The following is a 13176-nucleotide window of genomic DNA, read 5'->3' as shown; positions in this document are numbered from 1 at the left end:
GCTGATCATGTGAATCAGGTGTGTTGGAGCAGGGAGACATCTAAAACATGCAGGGCAGTGGGACCTGAGGACCAGGGTTGGGGAACACTGAAATAGAGGCAGGCTGCTGCTGTTATTGTGCATGTGGGACTTTAAATCGCATCATTGGTAACAGCTGTGATTAGTGATGTTTATTTACACAGCACCATTCAGACAGCAGGCAGCTCAAAGGGCTTTACAGGGGCATAGAAATACATTAAAAATCAAACATTAAAAAATTAAAACTGGATTTAAAATACAATTGTAATTGTCTTTATGTGACTTTTGAAGCTTAGGTGTGACTCCATAACTACACCAAAATTTCTGGCTTGATTTGCAGATTTTACCCACTACTTCATCTATATGGCTGCCATGAAAAAGGTCTGTTATTTGATTAATCATATTAAATGTAAATGCAGCGATGTGGTTTGGTCAGGTGCTGACAATCAGCTGAAAATTATCCACTGGAAACTCACAGTCAGAATCAGGGATCCTCCTCTGCAGTGGTTTCACTGGGTTCATCACAGCCTCTATAAAACGAGATATTAAGGTGTTAGTGTTTTTTTTTTTAATGCCGATGCTCACAATTTGTAAGCAGAAAGCTGAAAGCAAACCTACGTCAGAAATGTCAGCTCTTTTGAAAGGTCTTCCTTGCGATCCTCCAAATCTTTCTTAGATTTTTTCTGAATCTCGAACTCCACTTGTAGTTCTCTCAGACTCTCTTGTAATGTCTCCACTATCTCCTGTGCAAAGTGGATAAACATCTTAGTTGGTGTAGTTTTGCCAGACATCCTCAATATCAGGGATACTTACTTTGCCTGGGGCTAATTTTGCAAAATGAACAGGAGGCCAGGAGCTAAACAAGCATTAAAAGGCCCATAATTTGAGATTAATTATTAATAATTAGATATTTTACTGCATTTAAAGCAAACTCTTTTTCCAAAAGAGTTGTGATACTGTGTAAAATGAAATAAATACAGAATACAATGATTTGCAAATCCTTTTGACAAGATAAGATATTTACGCTTTTGTAACTATACAACTATACATTCTGAATTCCTGAATGCCTGCAACATGCTCTAAAAAATGGGACAGGGGCTACAAAAGGTGTGAAATGCTCAGAAAACACCTGTTTGGACTATTCCATGAAAAGGGAATCTTCGAGAGGTTCAGTCATTCACAAGCATGATGGGGTGAGGTTCACCATTTTATGGAAAACGATGTGGGAAAATCATTCAACAGTTCAAAAGTGTTTCTCATCATAAAACTGCAAGAAATTCAGGGATTTCACCATCTACAATCTTTAATGCCATTAAAAGGTCCAGAGATTCTGGATCTCTACTAATAGCCTATCCAACTGCCAAAGTAAAAACCACAGGACATTATTGAGCATTTCCTAATTGGTTTAAACAAACAAAATTCACAGTGTTAATCAAAATATCTTCACTGTGAGTTAGAAAATGGTTGGTGGCCAGATTTGAGAAGAGTATATCTGCTTTCTATGTTTTGTGTTTTACTTGACTTGAGTAAGTGTACCTTGTATTGTGTGATGCTCTCCTCCCTCTCCCTCTCCATCAGACTGATCCTCTGCTCCAGACAGGCTCTCTGCGTCTCCAGTCTCTGTATGTCCTCTCTCAGGGGCCCCAGGCTGGCCCTCAGATCCGTCGCCTGCTCCCTGCTCTTTCTCAGGGCGTCCTCGCCGATCTGCCTCCTCTTCAGCAGGGCCATGAGCCGAGGCTCGTACCAGCCCTCGAGGGCCCTCACGCTGCCGCTGAGCCGCCGCTGCAGCGTGACGGACGCCTGGCGGCACTGGCTGACGTCACTCATGGCCCTGGGCCTGCGGGGCTTAGATGCCTGGTCCCTCAAGGAGTTCAGCTGGTTGTTTTGGGCCTCCTGGAGTTGGGACAACTCATGGGTCAGGCTTTGGATTTTGGACTTGAGTTCCTCCTGTGGATGGATGGAAAATTGATAAAAGTGTAGAACTGAACAAAGCTACTGTAAACTGAGGTTTTGCAGAAAAATGCAAACTGCAGGAGGCAACAGACCTCAGTCTGACCTGTTCCATTCAGGTCAGAGGCTCTGCTACACTAAATGGAACACAGCCTGTATATCATTAGTAACAATGTTTTACACTACAAGTTCATGTCAAAACGGTTACTGTAAAAAAGGTGTATTGTTCAACAAGACTTAATTTTCAAATCGATTGGAGCCCAAAGGTAATTAAACAAATAATTAGGTTACAAAAGGCAAATACACCTTCAACGTTTTCTACAGACTAAAGGAATGCAGGCTGATGAATAGCTTATTGTGCCAACATTTTTACAATATAAAACTTATGTATCATAAAGGGGCTGCACTTTACACAGCAGGCCTGGTATTATGCCGGGGATCTGAGGGTCTACCCTGGAAATTTTGAATATTATAAACTTAATTTCCTGCATTCTGGTGACTTTTTATGCATGTCAATAACCACAGAACCTACCTAAAATTCAGCCAAGTAAATGCACTTCTAGGGCCAATCAGATTTCTGCTGGGGCCAATCCCTGTGTGGCCCCATCTACATGTAATTATTTATTGTTCACTTCCTACATTATTTGTACCATTTTAAGAGGTGTTTACTTTTTAGAGCATTTTTTTAAATTGAGTTTTCAACAGAGTAAGTAATGTATGGGACTATAATAAATCAACATAAGGTGTATAATTATGCCTGATGACATTTTACACAGCATGGCAATAGACAACAGAAATTGCTCCCAAAGCTGCGATAAACCAAAATACCCCCCAGAATACAGTAGAGTTGGGTTCTATTATATGATATAATATTAACTTCCTGTTTTTAGTTTGTGTTTGTTTTTGATTGTCACATTGCTGCAAACCGAATTATCCACTTGTTACAAATTAAGATGAAAGAATAATTTACAGAAGATAACAGATATGAATATGGACCAAAAGACAATGCCCTGCTACAGCGTGCCACAGTGAATCACTCCTCCAGGTGTTAATCCAGCTGTTCCTACCTGTGTAACTGCAGACTGAGCCACCTCGTACTCGTGTGCAGCCAGCGTCACCTGGCTCTGGATGCAGTCTCTGGCTGTGATAAACAGCTTCCTCTTCACCTGCTGCACCTCCTCATGAACAGCAACATAATCCAGCTGAGCCAGAGTGAGCAGCCTCCTCGTCTCCACCAGCTTCCCCCTCAGGTGCTCCACCACCCGCAGCATGGGCTCCTGCAGGCGGAGGAGCTCTTGGATCAGCTCCTTCCTCTGCGTCTCCAGCTGGGACACTTGCAGGATGCACTGGTCGAAAAGCTGCCCCAAAGTGCCCATGACCGCCCTGTCCACTTGTATGGAGGGACGTGGTGGCGTGGACTCATCTGGAAGAATGATTGTCTCTGTTTCAGAGTCAGAATGGCTGATGTCTGTGACATCCTCAAAAAATTCCATGTGTGGGTCTTCGGTAGATGTCTTGTCTTTCTCATTCTCTGTTGAGGTCTGATTGTCCATGGCCCTCCCTCGTAAAAAATAAACATGTTTATTACATTTTAGCATATATGAGTATCAGTATACTTCAAGTGTGTTAATGATTTGTTAACTTTAAGTTTGCTATTTTAGAACAACTAATTTTGTCCTATATAATTTAGTTGTAATCAAATTGTAGAAAAGCGCAATTTTAAGTGTATTTAATGGACTTTTATGCACTAAAGTGAGACAACTACTTAGTGCTCTTCAAGTATATGGCTGTGTGTTTATTCATACATGCATGATTAACAAAATTAAAGTCTACCTTGTTTGTGCTACTTTTTCTAAGTACAGTTTTAAATAAAGTTAGAGTGAAGTGCACTTTTTGTAAGCATACTTAATTATATTTTAATAAAACATACCAATAGTGTATTAGAAAGGACTTAAAAATAATTAAACTTTTCTTAAGTAATCTAACATACCACAATAAGTATTTGTAATACAGCAATAATTGATGTGATTGTGGGTTTAAAAAACCTTTAATCTGGTTGTTCCTTTCAGGTTGTTTTGCATAACACAGCATTTTAATGTAATTTAATCATGTTTACAATCCTGACAGCTCAAAAACATCCAAAGATTACACACAAGTGGACCTTAAACACATTCAGTTCATTGTTAAAATACTATATTGATCAGAAAGAATTTATTTCTACTTACTTTATTTGGAGGTGACAGTCCGGAGAGCTTGTGATCACAGTTTGCTTCTATCTTTAAGGACAGCTCCACAGCGTGTCTGTCTCTGGGAAAACAGAGGCACACTTTGTGTTTATTAATAACACTGGAGGCACAGGGGAAACTCTATCTAAGACTCTCATGGCCCCACATGGGATCACAAACTGTGTCAGTGCTGAAGGCTGACTGGCCTACATGGTCTGTATCAGCTAACACATGTCTGGACCACCCTGGATATTTATACAACTTTACGGACAGTTTTTATATACATCTAAGCAGGTACATCATGACATCATGACTGAAAAATGTTTGAGCGGTAACGTTCCTCAACTGTCTACCTGAAAGTATTCAGACTACTGTACAGGCAGAGACGGTGACATTAGCAGGCCTGTACAAGCTTTTCTTTTAATAGCTTCCATCAGTACTGAGCTCAGCTGCACATCAGGTTTGCATGGTTCATATAGCTACAGTATTTGTTTGAGGGGTTTTGCATACTGCCTGTCAAACTCAGCACAACCGAGTCAAACACACACCACAACACACTAGGGTTTGTACAGAAGCAATTTTAGACATGTGAGCATCTTTAAGCAAGTTTTTTTTAACTTAACAAAGGCAGAAAATTAAGTTTATTAAACTTTTTCAGAATGTAAAAACATGAGTTCTTCTAACTTGAAAGTATTTTGACTTGAAATAATGAGTTGAATGAATGTACTGTACGGAGCTCAATCAACTCATTAAATTAAGTTTATAAAGAAACATAATCAGCAGACTTCCCAGCATGCATTGTTTGAGAGTTTAAACTCTCCTGAGACCCTTCCTTTTTATAGTTTGAAGAAAACATATGATGGAGACTGCTGTGAACCTGTAATACTCTTTCAAGATAAGTCATGTCTGTTTTTGGATCATTGCAAGATTACTTCAAGTTGTCTATTCAAATTCAGTCAGCCTGTGTACCAGCAAATAGATTTGTGTACAGTGTTGTATATATATATTTATATAATATATTCTGCATGAAAAAACACACAAACAGGAAAGTAACAAATATTCTCTGTATTTTTTTTATGTCTGTACCTTTGTCAACCATTTAATGTAATCTTTTTTTCACCCTCAGAAAAAGCTTTGGAAAAAGACACACTGCCCCTTAGTTTACTTCCTGGATGTATAAGATCATGATCATGATTAAAAAAAGATCTGTCCTTATTTGACTCTTTTCATTTTGTTTTCTAAAATCTAGTCTTTATTTTTATTTCAGTTAACTAAAATGTTTTTTTTTTTCCCCCACACAAAGTTTATTTTTTATAATAACCTTGGTATGTAAACAGTTAATATCCCGATGTGTGTATCCAGAGAAAACAGGTTGTAAATATTGAATGTTGTAGAGGTAGATAAACACTTTCTTTGCATAAAAATGCAAACTCAGCGTGGGAAAAGCAAAGTCCTGACTTACTGTGTTAGTTGTTGTTCCGCCGTCTGACCACTAGATGTCCTCACCACACTGACCGCAGCCCGTCACTCTCACCTGAGCGCGCCCAGCCTCCTCCTCCAGGTGGGAGCTGTTGCAGGTCGACGACTGCTCAACTCCACTGCACTTCCCCTCTGTGGTCCACTGGAGAGCCCACAGACACGCAGCACACGCAGAGTGGAGGAAAAGTTGGTTCAGCAGACACACTACAGACGGATCTGTAACCGCGGGTGCAAACAAACATCCAGACTCCAGCGGTCTCTTCCTGAAGTGCTTTTCACGGAAATGCTTCACCTGAAGTTTTCCTCCGGACGGTGAAAGTTTGTTGGGAGTTGGAGAGGAAAGACGCACTTCAAATGGAGAGAGGCTGAATCATCCCATCCGGATCACGACAGTTCAACAAGGTATTTTATGCTTTTCTCTGTCGTTGTATAAGTTTGAACAGAGAAGTGCAGTTAGAAGTAGAACCCAGGGCGGCTTTTTCAGAGTCTCTGCAGGTCCTTAAAAGTGTTTTCGTAATCTAAAATACAATAATCTGAATTTTAGGCCTTACAATGTCCTAAAAACTTTCTAAAAAATTAGATAATGCAGTTAATATTACTTTTATAGAGTTGGATTTAAGATAAGTCTCGCTTTCAAAATGTGTTTTTAGGAAAAAAAAAAAAAAAAAAAAGTAATACAAAACGAAATCAACATTGAACCGATTAACACCAATGCAAACTATGCATGTACTTTATTGCCAGTATGGATGTAAAATGTGTCTTAAATTACATTCATAATGGTCTTACAAGTCTTAAATCTAACTTGTTGAAATCTGCATTTGTCAAATCCCACTTACAGAGCATCATAAACTATGCTTTGGCATGATAAATAGTGGAAAATCATGTTTAATATTCTTTTAAAAAGTTCAGATCAGAGTAAAATGACTTCAGGATTCATTGAATCAACTTTTACAGAACGTACAGAAAGTAGATTTTTCAGTGAAGCTGTTACATCATGTTTGATTGATCTCCCACAATTGTTGTAAAACATACAAATGTATAAGATAAGACTTTAAAATGAAGAAAATAGTCAGAACCAGTGTTATAAAGTGAGGTGTTAACGGATGGCAGTAGATCCAGGTTGAGTACAGGCATGCATAGAAAACTAGGTGTGGGAGATTTGCTTAGCTTGGCCTTGAGGGATCCTCAGCACAGGTAATTTAAGACCTGTAGTGCTTCTCCCAGCTATGGAGCTGATGACAATGAAGTCTATTGTGTTATTTCCCATCGCTGTCCCAGCAGCAAGTGACTGCTTGACAGCACAGTGCTGCTGTGACACTTGGTTTGATTCATGCCAGTCGATGACAGTCTATGTAGATCCACTGCTTGTTGATTAACCTGACAGAGATAACATGACCACCTCGGGTCCTCTCGGGGGGGTGCTTCCCCTCTTCTCTGTTTGTTTGTCCGCTGCCTCTCTTGGACTTTGGACTGTTGGCGAGCTCCAAATCCAAACTTTTTTTAACTCTCTTCCCGCGATCGAAGGGTTTGACGGCTTCTAGTTCACCTCTAGTAGCCTCTCTGGTAGGTGAGGCTGAGACTGAGCCATTTGTTTAGAAAGGGTGTGTCACATACTGGTGCTCCTTCTTCTCCGCCAGCCTGCCATGCCAGGGCTTGTACCCATGGAGATTACAGGTGTGTTATGTAAGCACTGGAGGTACAGCAGGGCCTAGATACCTGAGGTTCAGAGGAAGATCAGAAGGTAGAGATGGGATCATATCTCTGAGAAATGAGGGATAAGACAGGATTAAGATTTCACTGGATATGTTGCAGCCAGGTAGGTTCAGCTTTTGACTCATTCGCTGTGATGACTCAGTGAAGACGTGCCTGCTCAGTGGAGGAAAGGGTAAAGCTGCTGGTCAAGAGGGAACAACACGAGGAACAATTGTTGTAATGGACAAAGGCACATGATTATGTGTGTTAACACTGAGTGAGTGATGGGAGAAGAGCCATGCAGGCCTGCAGTGAGAGGAAACCCCTTCCTTTGGAGTAGGACACAATGTGCTGTTAATCAGAAGGATTAACTGATGAGTAACTCATCAATAAGTGCTCATCAACACTTCTGAAAGACAGCTGTCAATCAGTAGCTGGGGCATTAAAGGGATAGTTTGGGTTATTTGATTTAGAGTTGTATGAGGTACTTATTACTTACATTAAGTAGCTGTTGGCACAATCCCAGGTTTGATAAGCAGAGAGGAGCACCAGAACAGAAGTTCATCAATATGCTGCTATGGACACGGTCAGCAACAAAAGGCACTATAGCTACTTTCAAAATAATGTGTCAGTTTAAGTGTATGCTATATTAAGAATATTTTTACAGCTTTACTTTGCTGTCAGACAGCCTATTCTGATGAGAAAATGGCATCATATAAGCCAAACATCGCCGCATCCAAACCAACTAAACTCCATAGTCAAAATCAGTCGTTTTACGTTGCAGAACACAGGAGTCGTGTTTCTACCGCTGTCTTGATCTGTTAGCCTGTTTGTGCTATTGTGTGATTTTGGTGTTGTTAAAGGTTAGTTCAGGTAGTTCAGATTCATTATGGTGACTAACTGTCACTGTCATTAGTTACGCTCATTGTGAAAGCACCATTAATGTTGACTGCTAATTACTTTGGTGTTTTTAATGGTTAGCTCAGATTAACCAAAGTCACACAATGACACTAACAAACTCACAGATCAAGGCAGTGGTGGAACAGCAGCTCCCATGTTCTGTGAGGTAAAATGACTGATTTTGCCTTTGGAGTTTGGTTGATTTGGAGAGAGTGATATTTGGCATATATAACAGCAGTGTCCTGTCAGACTGACAGCAAGTTGATTATGTGAAAATATTCCAAATATGACATACCCTTAAACTGATATTGATTTTTTTTTTTAGGTGGGCCTTTTTAAAGTGGCTAAAATGCCTTTTGTTGCTGATCCCGTCCACTCAAATAATCTGCACTATCCCTTTAAGGCATCGTGGAAACGAGCCTGCCCAGTTCTGATTTCTATACTGCACTTTTTCTTCTCTTTCTGAGAGTTCACATAACTTCTGGTCCAACTGAGATTTCATTTTTTTTTTTTTATTCCCACACTACATTTTTCTTTGTCTGCCATCCACTCAGGCGGCTGTCAGACTGAGCGATCTTCAGATTGAAAGGATTTCAAAGCAGCTACAGTTTTTGTTTTGACTGGGGCAGAGTCACTGAGACACTGAGATGCCAGGATGTATTTTTAAACCAAGCGTGTCCAGCTGTGTTTGCCTTCCCTGCAAGTTGGTCACTCAACAGTTTCTTTTTCACCCCTGACTGACCTGTCAGTTCAGGGGTCTTAAGCTCCACAGAGGCTGCGGTCCAGACTCGGACCCCTGGCAACCCCTGGAAGCAAAGCAAACAACACACTTTATTACAGACCTCTGCCTCTGTCTCCACTAACTGTCTCATTCTGCCAGAGAAAAGTCACATTTCCTTGATTTTTCTTTCCTGTTTTTGGAAAGAAACAGAGAAGTAAACAAGGAAAACCGAGAGTATAGGGATTCAAACAGTAACATTGTAGAAACTGACCAAATTTTACAGTAATTTACTTAAAAATGTAATTAAAGATACTTAGTAAAATTGTCAACTGGATAAAAATGTGTTTATATGAAATACCAGGAAAATGCAGTTCTCATGCACTGTTTATAACTACAATATATAAACAGTTGACAGACAATTAATCAGGAACTATTTTGATTATCAATTTGTCATTTATGTCATTTACAGATTTAAGCCCTACAACACTACAGTCCCCATGATGCAACTCAGTTATGTCCTTTGTCAGAGTTTCTCTGCCTGGTACAAGTCCCACCCTCTGCCTCTTACAAACTCCACGCCCCAAAGTTTGTAATTCAGGCTTTCTGTTAAAAGTTTGAAAGTTGAAGCAGAGCTGATGACATCGCAATGACATCACTATGACATCCCCATGACTAGAAAGATGAACTCATGAACGCTAGAAGATGTGTAAAATTGGTGGAGTGATCCTTTAAGACAAAATATCCTCAAAAATATTCCAAATTATTTAAAAAAAAACCTGTCACTTATATGTGTAAATATGTTTTTCCATGCATATTTTCCACATATGCTGTAAAAGAAAAGTCTGTCCTGTTTCCATAGCGATAAAATATTTGTATCTCCCCTCTAAAAAGAGTACACAGTGAACAATAATCTCAGCCAGTGCACACAGCCACATATTATAATGTTATCTCAAAATGACTCTCATGCGCCTGACATTATCCTTGTTCTTTCATGGCTCTTGTCTCCAAGGCCACCGCACTGTATGAGGGGTGTGTGGCATTGAGGGTGGGAGGGAGAGGGGGTGAAAGGCAGAACAAGAGGAGGGGATAAGGGGCGGAGGTGTAGAGTGGGGTGAAAGCAGATTTAGAGTGAGGAGTTTCTTAGTCGGTAATTATCAATCTCTCAGGAATGCAGCCGCTGCTCTTACCAGACAAGCTGCTGCATGGCTACAGCGGCCTCGCAGCACGCCAACTTGCGTTACCCCGTCCACAGATCTTTGCATGGTACCACCGCACACACACACGCACACACAGTGCCTGTAACCTCAGTGAGCTCAGTTACATAGCATTTTGGTTTATTTGTGTCATTATTGCCTTACAATGTTATTGTTGTTTATTTTTATCACTGTCATTACCTACATGGTCGTTTTCTGAAACTCTATCCGTTCTGCAGCAAACAAAGGGACCACATAATGTCAGTAAGGGATTGTCTTTCAGTCCAATCCTTCGCCACTGTGTGTTTATGCTGATATGTTGGAATGAAACCGGATTGCAGGAAACATTCTTCTAATCCTCTCTGTCAAAGCAGAATGTATCTACTGTGAAAGACGAGACTGCTTCCTTTAAGATGGGAAGTCTTTCATTGATGCCTGATGCCTCCCACAAAGCTCTCAGAGAAAGCTGTCTTCAGTCTCTTCACTGACTGTCCCTGGTTTAAAACCTCCTGAAGTCGTGGAATTGACTGAGTCCTGCCCCTTCTTGCTCAGTGCTCCAATAAGAGCTGAGTAAACTCGGTAACCAGCAGCGGTCAACTTCTTTCCTTTCCTGTTTCTTGTACTTAGGCTATGTGCTAGGCTCATCTACGTTGAGGGAAATAACTGAAAATGGTTAAAAGATGTAAAAGTGACATATCATTGTACGTTAAGCCCCACCACCATGAAGGTAAAGTAGTTTATGAATGGATAAAAGAAGGAGAGCTGTCATAACTGACTCTTCCTGGACTGCAAGCTCCCAGCAAACCCTGAAAAGACTCGAACTAAAACATCCCCCAGCACCGAGGTAGTTTTCTTGCTGAGGCTAAGCTATGGCTAACTGAGCTAAGAGCAGTCATGAGTTAACTAACATACTTTAGCAACAAATGGGGATGTCCCGATACAACTTTTTCACTTCCGATACGATACCGATATTGCAGCCTTGAGTATTGGCCAATACCGATATCGATCCGATACGATATCAGCACGAATCATACATACTTTTAAAACTTATTTTGTAGTCTGGAATGTTAGAAAAGGCTTGATCAAGTGATGTTACTCAAACGATTGATTTACCATCCTCAAAATTTGGTTTTATTTTCAAGACAGACAAGCTGATTACATGCTAAATCTAATTATGAAACAGGAAGGGAGCTCCAGAAAGGGCGGGACTTGCGGAGGGTCAGTTGAGTATTTCCAGTTTGTGTCTTGTTGGCCTTCTCATCCACTATATCTTGTTCTTGTACACTGAGTGTTTGCACATGACTGTGCAGACGAGGTTGCCCTTGAGCAGCGGCAGCGCTCTCCTTTGTTTGGTAATGCCCAGAGAAGACAGCCAACGCCCTGATTGATGCCTTCAGGTGCCACACAATAACACCAGTGTTTTTTCAGACTGCTAAACACTTGCCAGTTAGTTACAGAGTCACTGTGAGTGTGGTTTAAGAACTGTTATTGACAAGACTGGCTGTTACAGTAAAGCCTATTGTGGTGAGCTCAGCAGGAAGTCAAACAGCGTCAAAGAGTCAAAACATCCTTTTTTCCCCCAGTAAAAAAGAATATTAACTTTGTTAATCTAATGTTTCCGTCTCATGGAGAGTAACCACATTCAGCGTGACCTTAACCTTGCTCACTGACAGCTAAGTCATGCCATGTGAAACCCAGCGGCTCAGGCGTAGATGTGAATGGCCTCCTGGTTAAACTGAGCCGGTCCTAATTCAAACAAAGGTGGCTGCCTGTATCACTGCCACTCCCTCTTGGCTTTGCCTTATCCCCATGAGACACATGAGTCTGCTTCATCAGCTTCCCTGTATGACTCACCACAGTCAAAGTTACAGGTCCTGCCTGGAGACCCCCCCCCCCCCCCCGCCAGGGCCTGCGAAATTCACATTGTTCATATTCGCCAGAGTTGATAAGGGTGTGATTACACCTCTGCTTAAAATCAGTACTGTGAGTTTACCAGAGGTTTTATTATGGAGAGAGTCCTGCTCGAACCTGCAGGTGGAGTTTTTTAGGTTCTGAATTTGGATCAGTTAGTATTTTAACCTGCTAATAATTAAATGTTTGATCCCAGTTCTTCACCACATGGTCACAGTTTGTTGCATAAAATAACGTGTGTCAGTAACACTCTTAAAAGAGTGTTTTAACTTTCCTGCCTTAAAATGTTGACTGAATTTGAAAAGACAAGGTAATTTTGTAATAAATTTTAAAAGACATGCTGAAGTAAATTTGTAATGATTCAAAACATAAACTTTTCTAACCAAATAGACTTGATATTAATTCACTTGTACTTGATAAAACATGTTGAATAAGCTTAAGATATTAAGTTAAACCCAAACCCTTCAATCACACTGACAAACATTGCAAACAAATTTGATTTCCTTAAGATAACATGTAAAACTGCTCTCAGTAAATGTAATATCTTAAAGTGCATTATAGACACAGCAAGTTTTTTTTTCTATCAAACTATAGAGAGTCTCAGGAGACTTTCAACTCTCAAGCAGTGCATGCTGGAAAATCTGCTAATATAATGATCATGCTTCTTTAAAACTTAATTAAATTAGTTGACTGAACTCTGTACAGTACAGACATTCACCTCATCATTTCAAGTCAAAAGAGTTTAGTTAACTTCAATAAGTAAAGCTTGTATGTTTCCATTAAGTTAATGGGAAAATATTAGTTGATTCCACTAACCTCCTGTATGATTTTTTTTTTTTGCAGTGAATTGTTTATAGTCACAGGAAAAGTATTTCAAAATTGGTATAGTCCTCAGAATTGCATTGTGATCCCACCTTACAGGCATTCAGTTTAAAAGCAAATGCTGATTTGCGCTTCCTCTTTGAAAGAGTGAATCTGTTTAGGGTGTGTACATGCTTAATCACTTGGATTTAAAGTCACTTTTGTGTATAACAAAAACTGTCTTTCCTGCTTCAGATGCACACCGTTTTGTCAAAAGAAAGGTGAA

The 13176-nt window shown here is 40.2% G+C and overlaps 2 protein-coding genes across 4 annotated transcripts in view; one reads left to right on the top strand and one right to left on the bottom strand.

The window, feature by feature from the left end:
- Positions 1 to 252: 252 nt before the first annotated feature.
- Positions 253 to 5849, bottom strand: LOC146310571 (syncoilin-like). 3 transcript variants are annotated; one of them, XM_084742554.1, is made up of 6 exons: positions 5728 to 5849; positions 4194 to 4275; positions 3036 to 3529; positions 1555 to 1965; positions 637 to 761; positions 253 to 548 (listed from the first exon to the last, which is right to left on the bottom strand). In XM_084742554.1, the coding sequence occupies exons 3-6, from the start codon at positions 3519 to 3521 to the stop codon at positions 503 to 505; spliced, it is 1068 nt and encodes a 355-aa protein (XP_084598680.1). In that variant the 5' UTR covers positions 3522 to 3529; positions 4194 to 4275; positions 5728 to 5849; the 3' UTR covers positions 253 to 502. The 3 variants fall into 3 exon arrangements, with proteins under 3 accessions (XP_084598680.1, XP_084598681.1, XP_084598683.1); XM_084742555.1 differs by having other exon boundaries at positions 637 to 758; XM_084742557.1 differs by lacking the exon at positions 637 to 761.
- Positions 5824 to 13176, top strand: part of LOC146310570 (uncharacterized) — a 35509-nt gene continuing 28156 nt past the window's right edge. The window contains exon 1 of the mRNA XM_084742552.1: positions 5824 to 6074. The gene's annotated coding sequence lies outside the window, so the exon portion shown is untranslated. The remainder of the gene's footprint in view (positions 6075 to 13176) is intronic.

The sequence above is a fragment of the Lutjanus erythropterus genome, chromosome 18 (genome assembly GCF_056507025.1).
Source record: "Lutjanus erythropterus isolate fLutEry1 chromosome 18, fLutEry1.hap2, whole genome shotgun sequence".
NCBI classification, from domain to species: Eukaryota; Metazoa; Chordata; class Actinopteri; order Lutjaniformes; family Lutjanidae; genus Lutjanus; species Lutjanus erythropterus.
This window is presented reverse-complemented; position numbering and strand designations above follow the sequence as displayed.